The sequence below is a fragment of the Perna viridis genome, chromosome 4 (genome assembly GCF_037379345.1).
Source record: "Perna viridis isolate PV_CMFRI_1.1 ecotype Kerala chromosome 4, ASM3737934v1, whole genome shotgun sequence".
NCBI lineage: Eukaryota > Metazoa > Mollusca > Bivalvia > Mytilida > Mytilidae > Perna > Perna viridis.
The window spans coordinates 43059925-43081605 of record NC_142448.1 but is presented as its reverse complement, the minus strand read 5'-3'; the positions used below and the strand labels follow the sequence as shown (position 1 = coordinate 43081605).

The 21681-nt window shown below is 31.3% G+C and overlaps 1 protein-coding gene and 1 long non-coding RNA gene across 24 annotated transcripts in view; both read left to right on the top strand.

Moving 5' to 3' along the window:
* The window catches only part of LOC148620174 (regulator of G protein signaling 6-like), a 70411-nt gene that overhangs the window by 36596 nt on the left and 12134 nt on the right, over positions 1-21681 (top strand). For 5 of the 23 annotated variants that reach the window (XR_015921735.1, XM_088580831.1, XM_088580821.1 and 2 more), the window contains exons 6-17: positions 1422-1498; positions 3471-3488; positions 7378-7459; positions 9523-9621; positions 10514-10575; positions 11177-11296; positions 12770-12973; positions 14548-14649; positions 16729-16866; positions 17532-17732; positions 20193-20207; positions 20624-20662. Coding sequence is in view for 19 of the 23 variants with exons in the window: in XM_088580831.1 (XP_088436957.1) it covers positions 1422-1498; positions 3471-3488; positions 7378-7459; positions 9523-9621; positions 10514-10575; positions 11177-11296; positions 12770-12973; positions 14548-14649; positions 16729-16866; positions 17532-17732; positions 20193-20207; positions 20624-20662 (1157 nt within the window). In the remaining 4 variants the exon portion in view is untranslated. Of the gene's footprint in view, positions 1-1421; positions 1499-3470; positions 3489-7377; positions 7460-9522; positions 9622-10513; positions 10576-11176; positions 11297-12769; positions 12974-14547; positions 14650-16728; positions 16867-17531; positions 17733-20192; positions 20208-20623; positions 20663-21643 lie in introns of all 23 variants that reach the window. The other 18 variants (XR_015921737.1, XM_088580829.1, XM_088580826.1 and 15 more) reach the window with 6 other exon arrangements.
* On the top strand, positions 3495-5698 carry LOC148620175 (uncharacterized). The gene is made up of 2 exons (XR_015921739.1): positions 3495-4829; positions 5170-5698. It is a non-coding gene; the product is annotated as an uncharacterized LOC148620175 (long non-coding RNA).

Below are 21681 nucleotides of genomic sequence, written 5' to 3'. Positions count from 1 at the left end.
TCAAGTCTTTATATCAATTTAAATGTATTAATTTACACCTGGGTAAACTGGATACTTTTTATAGTCCCTTTATATTTCACACCTTGATAAACTGGATACTTTTTAAAGTCCCTTTAAATTTTACACCATGGTAAACTGGATGCTTTTTAAAGTCCATTTATATTTCACACCTTGGTAAACTGGATACTTTTTATAGTACCTTTATGTTTCACACCTTGGTAAAGTGGATGCTTTTTAAAGTCCCTTTATATTTCACACCTCTCTTAACTGAACACCTTTTGAAGTCCTAAAGGGGTTCAGGATAGTCAGATTTCACTGTACATGGAGTACACTACAGGGAGAAGCCATGATGGAAGGTAGAAAAGTTTCACACTTCAACTTTTTTTGCTTGATGGGGGACATATGACTATAAATTGCCCATTAGTTTTGAAATTAATGTTTTAAAATGCAAAAGTTACAATTTACATTGCATGATCATTTCATACTCAAAAATGGAAAAACATTTCCTTAAATAATTGATAGTTAATATTGAATTGGTATCATAAGGAAATAAATTAAGAGTACCACATGGTGCCATACTATGGAAGGAAGGCTTGGATTGAAGTAGGGTATAGACTTCAAAGTTTAAGTGTTAGTGGCCGGAAAAAAGCATTTTGCTGATGTCCAGACAATAACTTGAGTAAAAGTGTATGGATCTCTTTTAAATTTTACAAGAAGGTTCTTTACCCTTAAAGGAAGGCTTGGGTTGATTTTGAAGGTTGTGGCTTGAACGAGAGTAGTCAAGGGAAACAAGAATCTAGTGGAATTCAAAAGAATGTAATCCAGGGTCAAAGACCAGACAGGGAAAAAAGACACACACAACAAGGAACATAAAATAACCAAAATGATATGTACAGAGTAACAAAGTAAATGAGCAACTTGGACTTCATTTAAAACTGGGAGCATGGGCCTGATGCACCAGTAGGGTAAGGGTTCTCTGTTTTTCTAGAAACACCCACTAAACTAGGAATTTGGATCCAAAAAGTGGCTAGAAACAGGCATTTTCATGATACCCAGAAAATAGTGAGTAAAAGCCTATGGATCTCTTTTAAATTTTACACAAAGTTTGTTGTTCTTTAATCAGTAGAAAATCAGTGGTTATGTTATGCTACATGTACTCCCCTTTGACTGAAAAGCAATGTTTAAAGTGACTATAGGCTTACACTCTGTCTATGAACTGGTATGTCAGTCTGTCACCCTAAAGCTCTCTTGACTTTTTTCTAAATAGATGATTTTTGTTTGTGAGTGTATCTTGATGAATTTATGCTTTTTTCTATTCTACTGATTTTTAATGAAATCTGAGCTAGAGTTTTTCATATTTAGTTCCTGGTTGGTAGGAGACTCTGCGTTTCTCATAGATTCTTGTTTCATCTTCTTTTCAGGAAGCTTTTGATAAGTTGCTGAAAGTTTACTGTGATAAAAAGGAATTTATAGAAAAGCAAGCACAAGATCAGGTTGAGTAAGTAAATATCAACATAACCCCACTTTCTTATTATATTACTGTGATTTTTCAACAACTTGTGGAAAGAGCAATTTCTGAATGGACAAAGACTAGATTGGTGAATCTGCATTAAAGATGTAGACCTAAGTTATGGGACATAACTTTAAAAAATCATTTATATGCTTGGGTTAACCATTTTTCATAATTTCATGAAAGCATCTGAGTAACTTAAATTAATATCATTCTTTTTCACATGGATGCTTGACTTACTTTAAAAAAATTGAATATGATAAAAACATATCTCTGATTTCAAGGGTAATGTTCCTTATCATATGTCTACCTCCTTAAAAGCAGTCGTTAAAGTCAAAGTTCAGTTAGGTCATTGTATAATAAAGGAATTCATTGAAAATACTTTTACTATAGTGACTTTTTTTCTAGTGCAAGTTCTTGAAGCATATTACTGTATTGTTTGATGTATAGTTTTTGTATGCCAAATAAAAAAACCCCTGAGAATTGGCTTTGAGCATGTTCAAAGAGCATTGTTGTGTAAGTTATACATGTATATAGCATGAATTTTCCATGTATGGATTCAGCAGTAATTCATGTTTGTATGTGCATGTCTGTAATTCATAAAGTCTCTTTTTCTAATGTTGTGTAATGTCTATTTTATCTAGTAAGTCATGAACGCTTGTTGGTATTCCTTTTCTTAAACCATCATGATAGATATTTAGAATCTAGCATGGCTAGAAGTGCATGACAGAGAAATCTCAAACTCCCAACGATAACATTTCAATAACGCAAAGAAGGTTTTGCCAAGTAAGATTTCATGTTCTCTAACAAGGCTCTGCCAAGTAAGATTTCAAGTTCTCTAACAAGGTTCTGCCAAGTTAGAGAACAGGAAAATTTTACCTGAGGATGTCTGAGATTTCCTCGTCCTGCAATTTCTAGATTTCAAGTTCTCTAACAAGGTTCTGCCAAGTTAGAGAACAGGAAAATTTTACCTGAGGATGTCTGAGATTTCCTCGTCCTGCAATTTCTAGAAATGTTCGATTTTTTTTCTGACTTTCAAAATTAATTTTGTGAATAGTATCCCAGTTCAGAATGTTACAAATGTCATGGTTTTTATATCAGCTTTGGATGAGTTAACGAAATCTCATATGGCCAAACTAGAAACATCCTTGTCTCTTGAGTGAGAAAAGGAATTGACTCAATTTGAATTGGATAATTTTAATTGAATGCAAATTTTTTTACTTGTGAATACAGCATCAGTTCATTTTAGGGAATAGAATTTGTCTTCATTTGATTGAATGATCTTTACCTGATGAACTACCTTTGTTTGTTAACTGTACAATTATCTTTCTATCATTCCATAGGTATTTAAATCTCTTTGTTTTTTCCTTCATGTGGTACACCTTATACACATTTTGCCTGATTCTTAGATGGAGATGTATTTAAATCTGTGTCTGGTAGAAAGTTTAAATTCCTTTGTCAATTGCACAGGTAACTGACAAACATTTTGTCAGGTAATGGTATCCTATCGAGGGAAGACCAAATCTATCCCTGAAACTTTATTAGTTTACTCGCTGTAGTAAATCTTCACATTAATATTGAATATTTCCACAAGTAACTCCTATTCTGTGTATAAAGGGAAATATTTAACTTTGAATGGGCCAATATTATCATTTCATACACAAGAACTTGAGTGCAGTTATAGAATACAATTCTCATATAAAAAAGCATTTTGGTGTAATACCTAAGGAATGAAATTTAAAAAAAAATGAAAATAAAAGTATTTTATAAGAAATTTTAAATGTGCTATTAATTTAGTCATATATTTAAGAAGGGGAATATTTCAGGAAATTTTGAACTACATGTTCAGGTGCACACATGTTAACTGAATTTAGGTAAATCTGAAAATTAGCTAGAAAAAAGATAGAAACTTCTTAATACATATAAATTGCAAGTATGACATTTTATGAAATTTTGTCAGGCAAATGAAAAAATCATGGTGAGTGCTAGTGGATTTGAGTGTTAGTTTCTTTTATATGTCCGTCTTTTAACAGATGTATTACAGTATACCGCTGTCTGATCGTCCACTTATCTGTTGATATTTGTATCGTACAATAACTCAAACTGCTTCAATGGATTTTAATTACTTTTTCTTGGCACCAAATTCACCGTTATTGAAGAAATCTTAACTTTTCTTCCGTTTGTCTTTTTTCTTTTATTTTTCATTTTGTTTTTAAAAGTGTAATGGAACTTAAAATTTTGAAAAAAAGGACTACAGGGCATAGAATGTGCTTTGGTGCAGTCAATTATTTCATTTCAAAATCGAATCACTTAAAACAAATTTTATGCTCCCACTCTGATGAGTGTGGGCTATATATTGCAATCATCTTGTCCATTTGTCTATCCGTGTGTCACTGACACTTTTCCTTATCAGATTTCTCTGCTTCAGTAGGAGAGAATGCTTAAATATTTTGGTCTATTGCTTTGCATGACTTGTAATGTGTCCCCTTTGCCAAGGTCTTCGCTCATCTAATTCCTTTTTAAGGTATGACATAGTAATTTTAGTGATGCATAATGGAAATTTTCATAACCGATTTCTCAACTTCTATATAAAGGCCTTGATATTTGTATATTGCTTTTGCATGACGATTTATACCATGTCTCCCCTTTCCAGGTTGATCATGAGTGGGTTACTCTTAGCAAATGTAGTGTGCAACATAGTTTCTTTGGAATTTTCTGTGTATGGTTTTCCTTTTTTATCTTTAAACTCTTTATTCTATCTTGTATGACTTCCCTCTATTCTTAATTTTGATATACTCAATTGTCTGTTTTTATGTTTAGGACAGACAGGTGAAACAATAATATTATATAACTTGCTTTTATGTATCAAGGTGCATGCCATTTCATCATATAATTTTAACAGATATATTACACGCACATAATTGTTTTCTGTCTGCGAAAAAATAATAATAAGATTTTATACTTTTGTTGTACATCTCATGTTTTCAGGGTAATGGTAATCTTTCGCAGATTCTGAACCAATCTGCCCTACTATTTGACTGATGGATGACTGAATATTGACTGATTGCTGAATGATTGTCAATTAACTAATGACAAATCTGGATATTGAATGATTGCTGACTGATTGTCAATGACTAATGACTGAATATTGACTGATCGCTGACTGATCATCAATAACTAATGACTGATAATTGACCGATCGCCGACTGATTGTCAATAACTAATAACAAATGACTGATTTGATCACGGTTCTGTTATGACAAAAACAGAAACAAAAAACAAAACAACAACTAACAGATCATGGATTCACATGATTCATGTAAGTGTCATTATTTTCATTTGAACTATTTAGATGAAGTGATATTGTCAATAATTAATTTTTTTAATTAAAGATATTAAATTCACATTTGCGTTTCATTGAAAAAAGCAAATACGAAAAGAAAAGTGATTAAATTTTTGTCTTAATCTACTGTGAAGGTACTATTGTCCTTGGGGTACTAATTTTCGTGATTTTTGTGGGTAGGCCAAACCATGAAGTTTGGTTCCCAACGAAGTAGAGATTCCTAATGATATGAAAACTGAACACCTCAAAACCATTAATATAAAAATCCATGAACTTGCCTGTCTGCAATAATCCATGAATTAAAGTACTTTCACAGTATATTTAGTGTAAAACCAAAGTGACTGGTTTGACAGATGGGTTTTACGGACTGATGAATGATCTGACAATGATTCACGATCTATGACTGTGACAATGACCAATGACAGACAACAGTTATTGATTGGTTCAGGTACTGTATCATAAAATGCATTAACTCACAATTTCTTCTGATTAATATACCTTTTTAAAGCAATTTGCCTTGTCTTGTGTTAACAGATAGAAAGTTGTTATGATTAGATTAACCCCCTTTTCTTTAAACTCTTCACAAACTTAATAATTTCTTGCTAATCTATAGAAGTGTCCTCTGTATTAAAGATTTATCAATCTTAGGCAAAAATTCTTGCAAAAAACTTTTTGGATGTGAAATTAAATCAATAATATAAATCCTGCTCAATTGATTGTTATAAAATTATGTAGAATTTTTCAAGGGATGAATGTATGCAGATAATTATTATAACTAGATCTCTGCAAGGAGAGATATATGTTAAAGTCAAAATGACTTGGGACAATGGAGGGTGGAGGGATGATCTTTTTGATGGGTTTAGATTACTAAGCAGTCAGTACATGTATTTGCAGTAGCATCATCGACTTAAGTCTCTTACAGACAAACTGTCATTTTACATTAACATTATACTCAATTTTCAATGATGTATGTCATAATGAAATGAAACTCATCTCAAATTAAAAACTCTCAAATATAGTAAAATTACAACTCATTGATGACGTTCTTAAGGTAGTAGACCTAGGGTAAGGGACACAACTCATTTCAATCATTGGAATGTTTGTATTCAGGCTCTTTATATCAATCTCATGTAAGCATCAAAGTAACTTGGTCTGATTTCAATCTGTTTCAAATGAAAGCTTGAAAGACTTAAGTGAAATTGAATGTGATACATTGATTTCAAGAGTTAAGTTCCTTACCCTAGGTCTGCCTCCTTAAATGTTAAATAAAGTTATGTCTAACTCTGAGTTGGTCTGCATGAGATAAAATTTTTGCAACAACAGTTTACTTTATATTAATAGAAATCTCATGATATTTTGCCAGTCAGTGGATGAGAAAGATAGTAGAAATTTTGATCTTGTTATGAAACCTTCTACCTTTCAGTTTATATTTTTATAGGAGTAAGTATAAACACATAGAGTGCAGTTGTTTCATTGGTCAAAGGACTTCCTCACACATTGTAAACACAAAAGTTTTGATAAGCGCTTTATAACTGCAGTTTGAAACACTTTTGACTTGCGTATTTTACCTCACACCAGATCAATTGCTTTGACCCTTTCCTCAATTGTAATATCTTGATAGAAAAATATGCATATAGATTTTGACATGGTCCATTTATTGGAAGGTTTCAATCCTACTGTAAAAAATTATGTTTAATTAGATTAAAATTAAGTTTAGCATAATGAGATTTTTCTTTTTTTTTTACCTGGATTGATTGACCTAAATTGCTTTCTATTTATAGTAGGAACTAACTTTCACTATGGGTAATTTTACTTTCTGTTTGACAATGAGCCATTCCATGTTTCAGCTAGAATAAAGTACATAATGGAATACATTCTAAATTGTACTGTGGAATATAAGTTAATTTTAGATACATCTGAAAACCAAGTTACAGTTTATTTACATGAAAACAGTCTGAAATTTCTATAAAGGTTCTTCACTTTGTAAGCTATGTAGGAAATGGAATGGTAGATTTAGTCCAGTTTTTTTTTTTTTTTGAATATCATTGGTATCAAGATTTATTCTTCTGTAGGTAGTGCGGATTATAAGAAAATAGTTACTGTATTGAAAAAAGTTTTTTTTTTTTGTTTTTTTTTTGCATTCAGCCTTAGAGTTTTCATGAGAAACTAACTTCTGCTGTTTTGTGGTGGATAAAATAAAAACTGTAAAAATAGAACTTGTGGAAACTATGTATAATGCAATGAAGTATTGTCATCTGTTTCCAAATGATAAACACATGCTTATAAATTTGGTTGATATAATGTGTCAAAATAAGTTAACAGAAAATTAATGTGTACAACTGAAAACAAAGCTTTTATATCGAAGCATTTTTTATTACTGAATTTAAGTTTTTTTTTAATTGAAAGTTGAATATGTGCTATCTTTTATTAAAATGAATGTATAAAGATTTTAACTTAAAATTCTTGATAGATTTGTTGAAATGAATTAAGTTTCATTTTGTTATATATTTTTTTTTATTTCCAGTGAAATAAAGAAGAAAAAAAGAACGGAAAAAGTCTTATTTGATCAACGAGAAAGGGCTTTTTGGAGAATTCACAGACCACCAGTAAGTTTTTATACTAATTACAGCACATGCAATGATGTTGATCAGAGCTAATTAGAGGATAGATTTTGTGTTCCCTTGATTAAATAACAATTAGCTGGGGTATTGTCAAAAATACAGCCTGTATTAGTGTAAGACTCTTGTACAAGGCAAATTGTAAGGCTACAATGTGGATTTGTTATATCTTGTGCAGAGTACAAAAACTCTCTGGGCTTTCTGGAGAATTCACAGACTACCAGTATGTTTTTATATTAATTACAGCCCATACAATGATAATGTTCAGGGCTAATCAGGTGATAGATTTGGTGTTCCCTTTTTTAAATAAGAATCATGTAGGGTATTGTCAAAAATACAGCTTGAATGAATATGAGACTTAAGTATATGGCAAGGCTATGCTGTCCATTTTTTATGTCTTGTGCTGAGTACAAAAACAGTTTGTATTTTTCTACACTACCCTCTTATTGTTTTCATTTTCATTATCATTGAGTGTAGCCATTTTTAACATTTTGCCATTGTGAGATTCTTTAATTTTCTGGGTTATCCCCTTTTGGGTTTAGGGAAATTTTTGGATGTTGTGTTTTATCTTCACAGATAGATTTCCCTGATAACAATGTAGTCCATGGAAATTGATAGCCAATGAACAATAGTATCCATACAATATTTCAAACAAGAACAGGAAAAGTGATAATTTAACTTCCTTGATGAACAATGGACATCCCAAATTCTTGGAAACAAAAATTATACATGTACAACCAATTGAAACTGATCTCAAACATGATATTGATATTTAGAATATACTTGTTTGGTTATGACACTCAGTAAAATTGAAATTATTTTTGAAATGTATTTGTGATCTATTAATGATGGAAAAAATTATCTCAACAAAATAATGTACTTATAGATATATATACCAAATGATAAATCCCTTCAATTTTCAAAATGCATTATTATGGCTGAGAACATAATATAGCTAAAGATCTATTATGACTGGTAATTTTAACAGGTGTAAAATTTGCTGTTTTTTTGAGACAAACAGGTTTCTGAAAAATTTTCAAATTTCTTATTTTGCTGCACTTCGTACTTTAGCACAAAGGGAAATTTTTGCCCAACTTATTTTTAGAAAGGCCACTGATGAAAATTACCTGTTGTAATGAATGCCCAACCAGTTTCAAAATAGGATTGTTTTTATTTGTTATACTTGTAAATTGACAAAACTGATTAAAAAAGTTTTAAAATTTAACTGGCTTTCTTTAACTAGAGGATCTAAAATCTGCAATCAAATCCTTTCGTAGTTGTTTTTTTTGGTTTTGTTTTTTTAATTTAATTTATTTATTATTATTAAATGCAACTGCATTACCTTAACCCTAAAATATGAGGATAAATGTAATAAGTTAATCTTTTTTTTACAACCACTTTAGTAGAGCTTGCCATGTAATGTAAACTATTTTACAGCAAGTTTTATAGTTTACTTCAGAGAATAGAATTGGTCTTCCCTTGATTGACTGGTCATTACCTGATGAAATGTCTCAGGTAGTTAACTTGACCATTAAGAAGATTTAAACTTTGTATCATTTTATATATATTCTAATCTAAGTTTGATAGAAAGATTAAATCTCTTCATCTAATATCCAGTCACATACTGAAGGTACTTCATCAGAAGTTAGTCCTTTAATCTAAGGAAGACAGACTCTATACCCTGAAGTCAACTACTTTGAAAGTACTATTGTTCATGGAACACTCATGGTTTTCATGGATTTGATAAACCACAAAATTTTGTTCCCAACGAAAAGGAAATTTCCCATTTGTTTTTTGATAGTAGAGTTGTGAAATTCACGAATTCAAGAATCCACTAACTGATATTTTTTTCCTAAACAATGAAAATTGGTACCCACGAATTAAAGTACCTTCACTATATTTGTTGTAATGTTTAGTACTAGATGGTATTTTCTGGATGCATTTTTTATCTGAACTGAACTGCTAGTGACTGTTGTTGTCTGATGGACATTTGTCCTCGTATCTTTGTCTGATAACCAGTTAAACGAAATGTTTTTTTTTTCTTTTTTCAGCCAGGATTTGTGAAAAATTTAGAAGATGGACCAAAAAAGAATTTCCTTGAATCACAGATTCAGGCAAGAAAAAATAACAAAGAAGCTTTACGGAAAGAGGTAATGGGAAATATTTATTAGGAGGAGAGTGATATGAAGGAAGGGATTAAAAGGTATTTAGTTGGAGAAAAGGGGTAGTAGTATGGGAAAAGATAACAAATAAGATATAAAAAATGGGCAAAGAGGACAGGAATAGAAGTATATTTAGTTGGAGGAGAGGGCTATTGCTATAAGGAATAAAAGAATATTCATTTTGGAAAAATATTTAGCAAAATGTTGTCAAGATATTTTAAAATAGAAGCAAAAAGGTGTGCATAAGGAGTTTTTAAAAAAAGAGATAGTTAGTGGGGAAACAAAAAAAAATTGGTTGGAGGTGAGAGAAATAACAAAATTGTTGCAAAATATTGGCTAAAAAGTACCAAAGCATAAGCAGTTGAATGATTCAAATACTGTAAAAGTATTAATTTTTGCGGATTGTGTCAAGTGAAAATATTGGTGGGTATCAATTTTCATGATTTCAAAAAATCAATAGCATTATATAGTATTAAAAATCAATTTCGCGTGTACTATTTTTCATGGTTTTCTTTCCATCGCAAAAATAGTGAAAATTAGTACATTTACAGTATGCCAAAATACCCAAATGTGGCCTTAACGTGAACACTTGTAACAAAGGTGATCTACATACACAATGTAGCGAAACCAATAAAATAGATAACACAAGATGTCACACAAAAAACTGAAGTAGTAGCAATATGAACTACCACAAAAAAATCAGGAGTAGGGTCAGGTGCTCTGGAAGGGTAAGTATGTCCTGCTCCTCCAGCACCGCATGTCATAGTAGGAATGTCTGAAAAGATGAAGCGGGAAAGATAAACCTTTTGAAATACAATGACTTCTGGATCTAATGGCATTAAAAATAAACATACTTAAATATTTGATGATATTTTTATAGATTGCATTTTTAAAGAAATATTTTGGGAGACCTAGAATGAAATTTTCCATGGTGTGTGAATCGTAAGTATTGCTTAGGTCAATATTGAGTTTTGCTTACAAAGATTTAAACTAATACATACCCGGTATTTAAACTTTTGTTAAGTTGGAGTTATAGATTTAATTGAAGGAAATAAATATTTTATGTACCATTTGACTGCTTTGGTGGTCTCAAGGAAGCATGCACCCTTTGGCGTAAGAGGTGGGTTGCATTGCCTGCCAAGTCATGCCAAAGACTTTAAAACTTTTAAACTACCTCTTCATTTAGCAAGCAGCATGTAGGAGTTATTGATGATTCAGGGGTTTAAGCAGGGTGATATGCCTACATATGAGCCATGCTGCCGTGAGCTACATGTGGTTAAATCTGTCAGACCAAAGCAGTGTCTGTTTCATTGATAAACTGATCTCATTCTGAAGTGCATGAAACATGGAATGCTAAACCACAATCAATCAACCCATCATATATAATTATAGTAATTTTAAAGGTAAACCCTCTATTGAGCCAATGTCTTCCTCATATCGTGCTGTTTTTTTTTTTGTATATTTCATGTACATTGATTCATTATTGTTATAGCTTTTGCCATGCAGTTAGAATTACCAGTTACACTTATATTTCAATTCTCAGGTATAAACTTAGATGGGAACAGTACAAAGAATTTGACCCATTCCTGGACAGTTCTGCATCTCAACCTTCAAATCCATGGATATCTGATGATACCACCATGTGGGAAGTCAACCAACCAAAGTAAATACAATAAAACCTGTTAAAACTAAGTCTTTAATAATCAGAAAACCTGCCTAAACCAGTCCATTTTTAAAGTTCTTATTCATTAATTCTGATGTATTTTGAACGTTGATAAACTTTAAACCTGCCTAAACCAGTCCATTTTTAAAATTCTTATTCATTAATTCAGTTGTATTTTGAACCTTTATAAACTTTAAACCTGCCTAAACCAGTCCATTTTTAAAATTCTTATTCATTAATTCAGTTGTATTTTGAACCTTGATAAACTTTAAACTTGCCTAAACCAGTCCATTTTTACAGTTCTTATTCATTAATTCAGTTGTATTTTGAACCTTGATAAACTTATAAAACTGTCTAAACCAGTCCATTTTTACAGTTCTTATTCATTAATTCAGTTGTATTTTGAACCTTGATAAACTTTTAAACCTGTCTAAATCAGTCCATTTTTAAAATTCTTATTCATTAGTTCAGTTGTATTTTGAACCTTGATAAACTTTAAACCTGCCTAAACCAGTCCATTTGAAAGCTCTTATTCATTAATTCAGTAACATTTTTAACCTTGATAAACTTTAAACCTGCCTAAACCAGTCCATTTTTAAAATTCCTATTCATTAATTCAGTTGTATTTTGAACCTTGATAAACTTTAAACCTGCCTAAACCAGTCCATTTGAAAGCTCTTATTCATTAATTCAGTTGTATTTTTAACCTTGATAAACTTTAAACCTGCCTAAACCAGTCCATTTTTAAAATTCCTATTCATTAATTCAGTTGTATTTTGAACCTTGATAAACTTTAAACCTGTCTAAACCACACCAATTTTAAAGTCCCAATGGGTTTTGTTTAGACAGGTTGCACTGTATGATTAGGCCACTAATATTAATTTGTAGGTTCTCAGCCCTCTTTCCTCCTCTCTTGTAGCTTTTGATGATGCATCATTACCCTCTTTTACCACCATATCAATAAATAAAATAAGCAAAGAACCACTTCCTTCAGCATTTATTTGGTTATGAACAATTAATATTAAGGATTTCAAAGGGTTGTGAAATCTTCTTTCATGCTATAACAATATGAGTAGAAGAAGTTGAAGGGTCAGTGTGCTTGTTTTTTTGAGATATAAGCATTTTAACTTTTAGCGGGAAAAGGACTTCTCTTGATTTTCCATAGATTTTGTCTTAGTAGGTTTTATTTATTTAAAACACTGGAGAAATAACAAGGATTTCATAAAAACTTCCCAAATAACATTTTAAGGTGTGTAATGTAATTACGAAAAAGAAAAGTGGGGGGGGGGGGGTCACTGGGCAAAAACTATTGATGTTGTGAAAAGGATAAAACCAGAGGAGTTTGAGAATTTGAAAATATGGCTGAACATGAGCAATGAACCTCCTTAAACCAAAACAAAAATAAAAAAAAACGACAACTTGGGATAGGGATTTTTATATCAAACTGAATTTACAGCATCTTTTATATTTCAGTGTTCAAATTCCGACTGATCTACGCATGAAAAAGTGGGCAATAAGTTTTCATGAACTTATCAGTGATCAATGTGGACAGAGAGACTTTGCTGAATATTTAATCAAGGAATATAGTCATGAAAATTTATATTTCTGGATATGTGTGGAAGAATATAAATGTTGTCCTAAATCTAAACAAAAAGCAGAAATGAATAATATTTATAAGTGAGTATTATTAGATTTATGGTATTAAAATTGGGACAGCAGTTACAGCGTGAAACATAGTAGACCGAAAGTGGCCATATGTGAAAAGGGGGAGGGTTGTGGTTGCACCGAAGTACCGCTGCATTTTTTGCCTGTCACATGTGAGGTATTTCTGGCCTCTGTATGTCTTATTTAGTTTTTGCACTTTCAGTTTTTATTTATGTTGCTGGAGTCTATAAGTGCAGCTATTTGGCTGTACATGTGTATAATGTTGTTTTAGTGCCTGCTGCAGCTGGTCCAAAATGAAGAATTTCTGGCCTCTCTTTTCACTGTACCTGTATATAATGATATTTTGGGGCCAGCTGCAGTCTGCCCTGTGGTGTGAGGGTTTACTTGTTGTTCATTGAAGACCCATGGGTGACCTTGAGCATACTTTTGCACCCTGGCTTGGTTCATATTCACATTATCCATTCTCATTATATTGAAAATTTTGTAAAGTTGCTCAAGTGTGCCAATAAGGAAATTGAGATTAATAAGTACAGATTTTATGGTATGAAAAGTTCATTTAGAAAGGAAGTAATTTATATCATTAAAAAGAATTGCTCTTAATTGAATAATTTTCTATCATTGTGTCGTCTGAACACTTTGACAAAAAAAATTCTTTAGGTTATGGGATTAAGAGGCCTTTAAGGGAAATAATAGGTTTCATGATTAGTGAAAGTTGAATACTGCAAAATATCAACTCAAGCTCTTTAATTTCAACATCATACCGAAGAGCATTGGCTAGTTTGTTATGATGTAGAAATTAAATAACATAAGTCGATATTTTGCAATATTCAAATTTCACGTTGTATGAAACTTTTTTCTCTGGTATATTTGGCTTATTGACATTCTGCATCTGCCATGGCGGAAATTTTAGTGATCAACCTTCTATGACATCACCAGTTGTTACGGGAGAACAATGTGAGGAACGTCACAACGTTGCTTTTGACCAATCAAATTTAAAAAAAAAAATGTCACACAACCACACATCAACCAATCACAATGGCGAATTTTTAATATCACATCGTCCCATGATTTGATATCGCAAAATATCCAGTCGTCCAAGAAAAAGATAAAACAACCAAATCATAGAGATTTTTTTTTTTCAAATCAGGCAAACGAAATATATATAAACTACCTGATCAGCTTCTTATCTATAATAATTGTTTATAATTAAATTCATAATATTTTTAACAAGGGACTAAAATTAGTCCGGATGAACTGGAATTTTGATGAAACAACCCACATTTCAAACAAATTGAAGACAAATGGACTAAGACTCAGATTCACTTAAAAATGAAAAACAGTTCTCTTCAGTACCTGTCCTTATGAAATTCAGACTTTGAGTATGGTAAAAGAATTCCTCACCTTCTTTGGATTGAGATAACATTTAAAATAGACACAAGGTTTCCACATGATTAAATTCAAATGAAAACCGAAAAGTAAAGTCATTACAGTAAGTAAAACATTGGGATTTTTTTCATTGTGAGGTTTCTGTCAACTACATGTATCTATTTTAAAAGTATTGATTTTTTTTTTTTCATTTTTTGCAGGGAATATTTAGAGAAAGGGTCCAAGTGTGAAGTGAATGTAGATAGCAAAACTTTAGATCAGGTTCATGAAAACATGAGAATCTGTTCTGAATCTAATTCCAAGTATGTATACAGAAGAGCTGTGCATATAATATTATATCCCTACTCACTGTTATATATGCCATCTCTTTAGAGTGGGGCTATATTGCAATCACCTGTCTGTCTGTATGTCCACTGTGTTGAAAGGTCCTGGCTAAAATATTTGTTTTCCAAGGTATGAGTCATTGGAAGCCCAGATGTGTACCAATATGTGATGGTTTCTACTTATTAATAGTTTTTTGTGCTTTTACTGCAGTAAAACGCAAATGTCAGAAGCCTCACTGAACCAAGGGTCCGGAATCGGTCAAAAATGCCAGTCATTGACCGACAAATTTTGCAAATGACTGACGACCATTTTCCAATATCGGACATAAAAAATTGTCAACCTTTATAAATTACAGTCTGCATGGTTTTATTAGTGTATAAACATCCTGTCTACCTGTCTCCTAATTGTTTATTGGTAATTAATTGACAGGTGTGTGTCAATTTTAGCCGATGTGCAGCCACCTGTGACTGTGATTTACCTTTAACTGATTAGTTGATTGTATAATTGAATTAATGGTACACATGCAGCCCCATTGTGTATACGAATTAGTTAAAGTGACTCAGAGAATTTTCATACCCTTACTATTTGATTTAATAAGAAAAAGAAAGTCCATCATTTTCCCGCCGATCTTTCAGAGGTAACGAAAGCACTTTGTACTGAAACTACGAATCAGTCCTAAATTGTAATTATTAATTTACAGATTGAATTGTTTTAACACAGAAGTCAACAGACCATTTAAATCAATATACAAAATGTGTTTGCGATTTTCTTTTATAAATAATCAACATTTTTTTCATTACTCAGAAGTTTTCTGCTGTTTGTCAATGTAATGAAAAAGTCCTAGAGATATGATGCTTTGTTTACATGTCAGAACATCCATCTGTGGTCGAAACCAAACTTGTTCACTTGTTCTTATATTTAGTAAAAGATAGAGTATGTAGTGAATTAACACAAAGTCCAATATTTATCTTAAAATAACTACATAAAAAGGTTTTAAGTTTATTTTCGATCTGAGCATGTAAAAGACTGACACAAACATCTGCTGAAGTTTGATAAAATGATCGGCATGGGCTGTCAAAATTTCCGGACCCTTGCACTGAACATTATATTAACAGACTTGGAGTATTTCTGTTTAATAATGCAATCAATTTTCCTCACTAATTTATTGACATTTGAGACATCAGAGTTAATTAATCTGAAAGACTTTTTGATGGGACTAGTTAAAAACTTAATGTTTAGATTTTAATTCATCAAAGTTAGAGAGTCATTGAAGATAAAAATGTATTGGAGTTAGGAATTGTTTTCTGGAACTGTCATAATTGTTTAAATCTTAAATTTGGACTCTTCAGAGTTTAACATATCAAGGTTTGACTGTATACTTTACAAGAACAGTATATTTTGAGTGTTGAGCCTCAATTGTACAACACTAGAATTAAATACAGTGAAATCTATCTAAACCAAACTTCTTTAGGACTAAAAATTTGTTCGTTTAAGGCAGGTGTTCAGTTTACCCAGGTTCAAAATACATGTAAATTGATATAAGGGAGTTTATAAAGTGTGGTTTAGACAGGTTTTTGGTTTATTCAGGGTTTGGTTCAGACTGGTTTTACTGTACTTGTGCATCTCCTAGATAACTCAAAATTTTCTACAGAATGAGAGAATAGTACTTAGTAAAAAATTCTACTGTCGTTATCCTAAAAAAATTGCAAGCCAAGTCGTCACAATGCATATCCTGTAGTGACATTAGAACTTACTATAAATATATACAGATCAAGTCTTCAATTTGCATACCTCCACTTTATTGTAATCATTTTGTTCATCCATCAGTCCGTCTGTCCATTACACTTTTCTGTAACAGATTTCACAGCTTCTATTGCGCAGAATGCTTATATATTTGGAGTATTGCTCTTGCATAATAATTTTTACTATGTCTTCCCTTTCTCCTGGCTCAGTGGGGTATTCTTAGCCTTACGTAGAGTGCACTAGCTTGTTCATGCTTTTAACAGAGAAAATTATAATTAAAAAATTTTTTTTTCATGTTTCAAATCTCTTTTTAGTGCAAGATATGTTTTTGAGCCAGCCCAAGAACATATATATGTATTAATGAAGAAAGATAGCTACCCTCGGTATATACGATCGGACCAGTATAAAGATTTGTTAGAAAAAGCCAAACAACAACCATTGTCGAAACGCAGGTAGGTACATGTACATGTAAACTGCAAAACACAGGTAGGTACATGTACATATAAACTGTAAAACACATGTAGGTAATGCAGTTAGGTAGATGCATTGTGCTGACCATTAAAATATGCTAATCTTAATCGGATAATTGTCTTTATTAATGAATTATGATGTAACACGAGTTGATGAAATGCATTTTTAGGTGTAAACACCCGAAATTTCCAGAAAACTTTTATTGACTACTGTGTTAGTATTGCATTTTTTCTATTGAAATAGTGTTCACCATCATAGATGCTTTCTGGAGCTGATCCAGGATTTTATGGAGGGGAGGTGTAATTACAAGAATCAGTATAAAAAGAAATAAGATCATGACATGTTTAATGAATGAATATGATAAATTGCCATATTTATTGCAATATTTAGCAGATTACATTAGTTTTTTTTTTATTCTTTGAAAAAAGGGGGGGGGGGGGCTTATGCCCTCACTTGGACCCGCCCCCGGCTTTGATACGGATGAATCAAAGTAATTTTTCAAATCTGTGTAAGTATTGTACTTTTTTCTGTCAATGAAGAGAATTTGTATTTGAACTTATTTTAAAGGAAAATTAAACATAGGTATAGGTCAATTTTAAGTAAATACTTTCTTTTATATGAGTGATATTTTTTTGTATTTAATCAGATTTCTCTTTGGTGGACCAAAGAAGAGACCTTCAACACCTAGTCCAAAGATAAGTCGGCGGCATAATAGTTCTTCCAGTGATCGAGACGTCAGCTCGGACATTAGCGGAGAATCTTCACCAGTCCATGTTACACATCATTCATTTAGTACGGGAAATTTGCAAGACTTAGACTCAAATAAATCATCACGTACAAACTCAAGGTATTATGAAAGTTTTATTATAGGGCTGTATGAAAAAAAGAAATTTTTTTGGCCTACCTTTTGAGTAAAGATATTTTTTATTAGGCCAAAACAATAACATGTTTGTTTCCTGCTACACTACCTACCCTAGTTTTTGGTGCCTTCCCTAAACATGTTATGGCTATTTTGGCTCAAGCACTGTTAAAGTGTAGATTTTTTCCCCATCGACTCATTGTAAAATGTTTATGAAAAATAAAATAATTTCCCTACCTACCTAGCCTATTGTTTCTGGTAGCAGGAAACAAGACTATTTTTTTTTAAGCCTAAGTTTTTAGAAGTAGTTTGAGTATTGAGTTGATGGAAATTCTACTTGAATTCATCCAAAGAAAATTGTAATGAAAGGTTCATTAAAAAAAAAAAAAATTATTTTCCCAGTTAGTTTATGGCAAAACAAGCATTTTTTTCAATGTGGTTAGTGATAGAAAAAATAGGGATTCAAATGAATGGAATAATTTAAGATCTAGTCTGACCTCTTTGTAACACAATGTTTACTGTTCTTTCATTCCTCGAGTTAATCGTGTCTTTTGGGGAAGTTATCTTTCAATTTAAATGAAGCACTATTGTGATAAAAAAATCTATACCTAGAGATATCTTGAATAACTTTTGTTAAAGAAGGTTGAATCTTTGTGAGCCCTTATATACTCTCTACTTAATGTTGATTTAAGGAGGTAGACTTAAGGTAGGGGACACAACTCTTACAAATCATTGGAACATTTGTATTCTGCATTTTACATCAATCTCATGTAAGCATCAAAGTAACTTGGACTGATTTCATTCTGTTTCAAATGAAAGCTTGATAGGCTTTGTTGAAATTGAATATGATACAAACACATTACTGATTTCAAGAGTTATGTCCCTCACCTTAGGTCTACCTTCTTAAGATAAACTTGTTAATTTAGACTTCTTAGTGATTTTTCTATGTTAGCAACAATGTAATACTTTCATAACATATATCACATTAAATATGATGTTCCTACAGCAAGAGATATAGTTAACTGCAGGGAATAGAGTTTGTCTTCCTTTGACTGAGTGACCATTACTTGACCAAACATTCTATCAAACTTATACCCATGAAAAAGTTTAAATACTCTTGTTAATTGTACAGGTTACTACCTAAGACATTTCATCAGGTAAGGGTCATTCAATTATAGGATGACCAACTCGATTCCCTGAAGTTAACTGTATTTTTTGCTGTAATAAACTAACTTGTTTTCAGTTTATTATGTCATGTTTGTATGTTAAGGTTTTACCAACTGACCTTTATATAGCTGCACCCTCTGTCTTTTGAAACTAGCACATCTATACACTTGACTTAAAATCATCTTATTACCAAGCTTACCAACTAGATTAGTGTTCAACAAATATTTGTGTCTTTGATGCATGAACTGCTTGAGAAGACAATCATTGTTAAAGACAAGATCTGATATTCTTTTCTCTACAGCGAATAATATAGTTAACTTTAGGGGGGGAAGGAAGCATTTGTCTTCTCTTGATGAAATAAAAATCATCTGGACTTCATTAGACAGTTAACTAGACAATTGACAATGAGATTTGAACTTTCTCACATACATCCTTCTAGTACCTACTGTATGATAGAAAGTTTAAGTGTAAGTATTTGTAAGAATCAGGCAAAATAGGAAAAATCAAAAACAATATATATCAAAACATAAACCTATCTGACGATGTAATATCACTCAAGGATACTTTCTGTATTTGAAAAGACCTTTATTCAATCTCTGCATCACTGGCTTTGCTCTGAATTTTTTCAATAGGCTGTTAGAAAAATGAGGTTTTTGACAGAGTTATCTGCCCTTGAAATGTTCATTTTCGGTGCATTTCAATGAAATTATAACTCAATGCTCCTACATGATATGGAAAATATTGTCTTTTTTCCTTGATTCTGATGGTGCGAAATTACACTATCAAAACGATGATGTTTTCCATACCATGTTTCACACACTGCCTGATTCTTACAGAGACTGACACTTAAATCTCCTTGTTAATACCTAAGAAATTGTATCAAGTACTAGTCATTTAATCCAGGTAAGACCAACTCTATTCCATAAAGTCAACTATCTCACTCGCTGTAGTTAGAGCTACTCATGCAGGTTTTCTTATTTGTCAGATAATAATTAATATACCTTTTGTTGCTTGGTCAAACAAATTCCGTTGAACTCATGCATTGATATTTTTTACAAAAATTTAAAAACTGATAAATTCAAATTAGCATTAACTTTAAAGTTGTTTTTTGGGGTTTTATACTTTTTGTTTTGAATCACCCTTGATTGGAAATGAATTGATTTGGAAGTTTTACATTTTTAGCAGTTGATGTTAGTCAGACTGATTTAATATTAGTAAAACATTTCTTTTGTATGCTAATTTAAAACTGATAGCTATAAGTTTGATTTTTGTAATGTGTAGATCCTTCCATATACGGTAAGGTAGTTTAAATTCAGTGTATTTGTCTTTTTATAACAACTGCATGAAGAAAAATTATACTTTGGGAAAAACATAAATTTTTGTTTTTACATTATTTTTTGTCCTATGCAAGAAAATTGTATTAAGTTATAAATGTGTACATTGTATTTCTTAGTACATATAGACAATTTCTTTACTTGGATTAAGATACTGCATGGATAAATAGTTTTTTTTTCTGATTACTTCTTTATTTTAAATTTTGTTAAAATGTTTTTAGTTATAAATGCTTAGTGTCAGAAATGATTGCTTTTTTTCTAATTTTTTGTATTAAAGTTGGAATCTTAAAATAGGCAATTGATTTCCTTACTGAAATTGATTTAAATGTGTTTCTTATCAGATAGACATAAAATTTTAAACAAAACTTTTTACATCAGACAACTTTTGAAAGGATCTGACTCTAGTCTTATGACGAGGTAAGAGTTATTCCCCTTGTCATAATTCATTTGATGTGGGCACTTTTATTGACAAACCATATTTTTTTCTTTTCTTTTTAACAACCTCTTTATCTCTTTTCTTTGCCAAACCATATGCCATTTTTCTGTCTCTTTTTTAAAAGTGGTATCCAAAAAAACAGGAGAACATAAGAAATTGAATATCTCTGCTTTGAAAAAATAAACACATTTTTCATGGGAAGTATTTAAAGAAAAGTTCAAATTTCAATTACTTCTTAAAAAAAACCAACTTTTCGGCATTTCATTAATTGATTTTCAACACAATCATTTCTATGAGATATATTTAAAGAAAATTTCAATTTTAATGACTTTTTAAAAAAAAACTTTTCAGCATTTCATGAATTGATTTTTCAACATAACTATTCTTAAACTAAAGTAGAATGAATGACATATGGTGACCATATACTCAATCACAAATCAATTTTCAACTAGAACTCAATCTAGCAGTATTCCTTTTTGTGGATTCTGGAATTATCTCCCTTCTAGAAGAATTATCAGATATATTGAATTAAAAAAGAATATGACACAAATAACTCATTTTTTGTCTAAGTTTAAAGCTTAATGACTCTAACATTTCCATTCAAATTATTTGCTGAGAAAAACAGTGTCATATAACTGACATTGGGCTGTGAGATCTGTTAGAAAGTCTTTTTTTCCTGTTTAACTGTCAAATTAACACTCCATGGGTCAGAAGAAAGTGTTTCAGATAAGGCAATTTGTTTGAAAAGCAATGAAATATTGCCAAAAGTGCCAGATTATGAGAGTTTCTGAATTATTGAGATTTCAGATTGTACTTACTGCAATGAGGAGATAACTCTACAAAAGGGAGATAAATCTGAAAATCTCAATTAGGGACTTCTATGATCTATTGTTTCATAGTTGTTTTATTCACTCAGTCTTGTTTCTTTTAGCTTAAATATTGTTTCTGTCTTTTTTTACAAGGTTTTATGTTGTTATGGAAAATTAATGATTCATGTAGT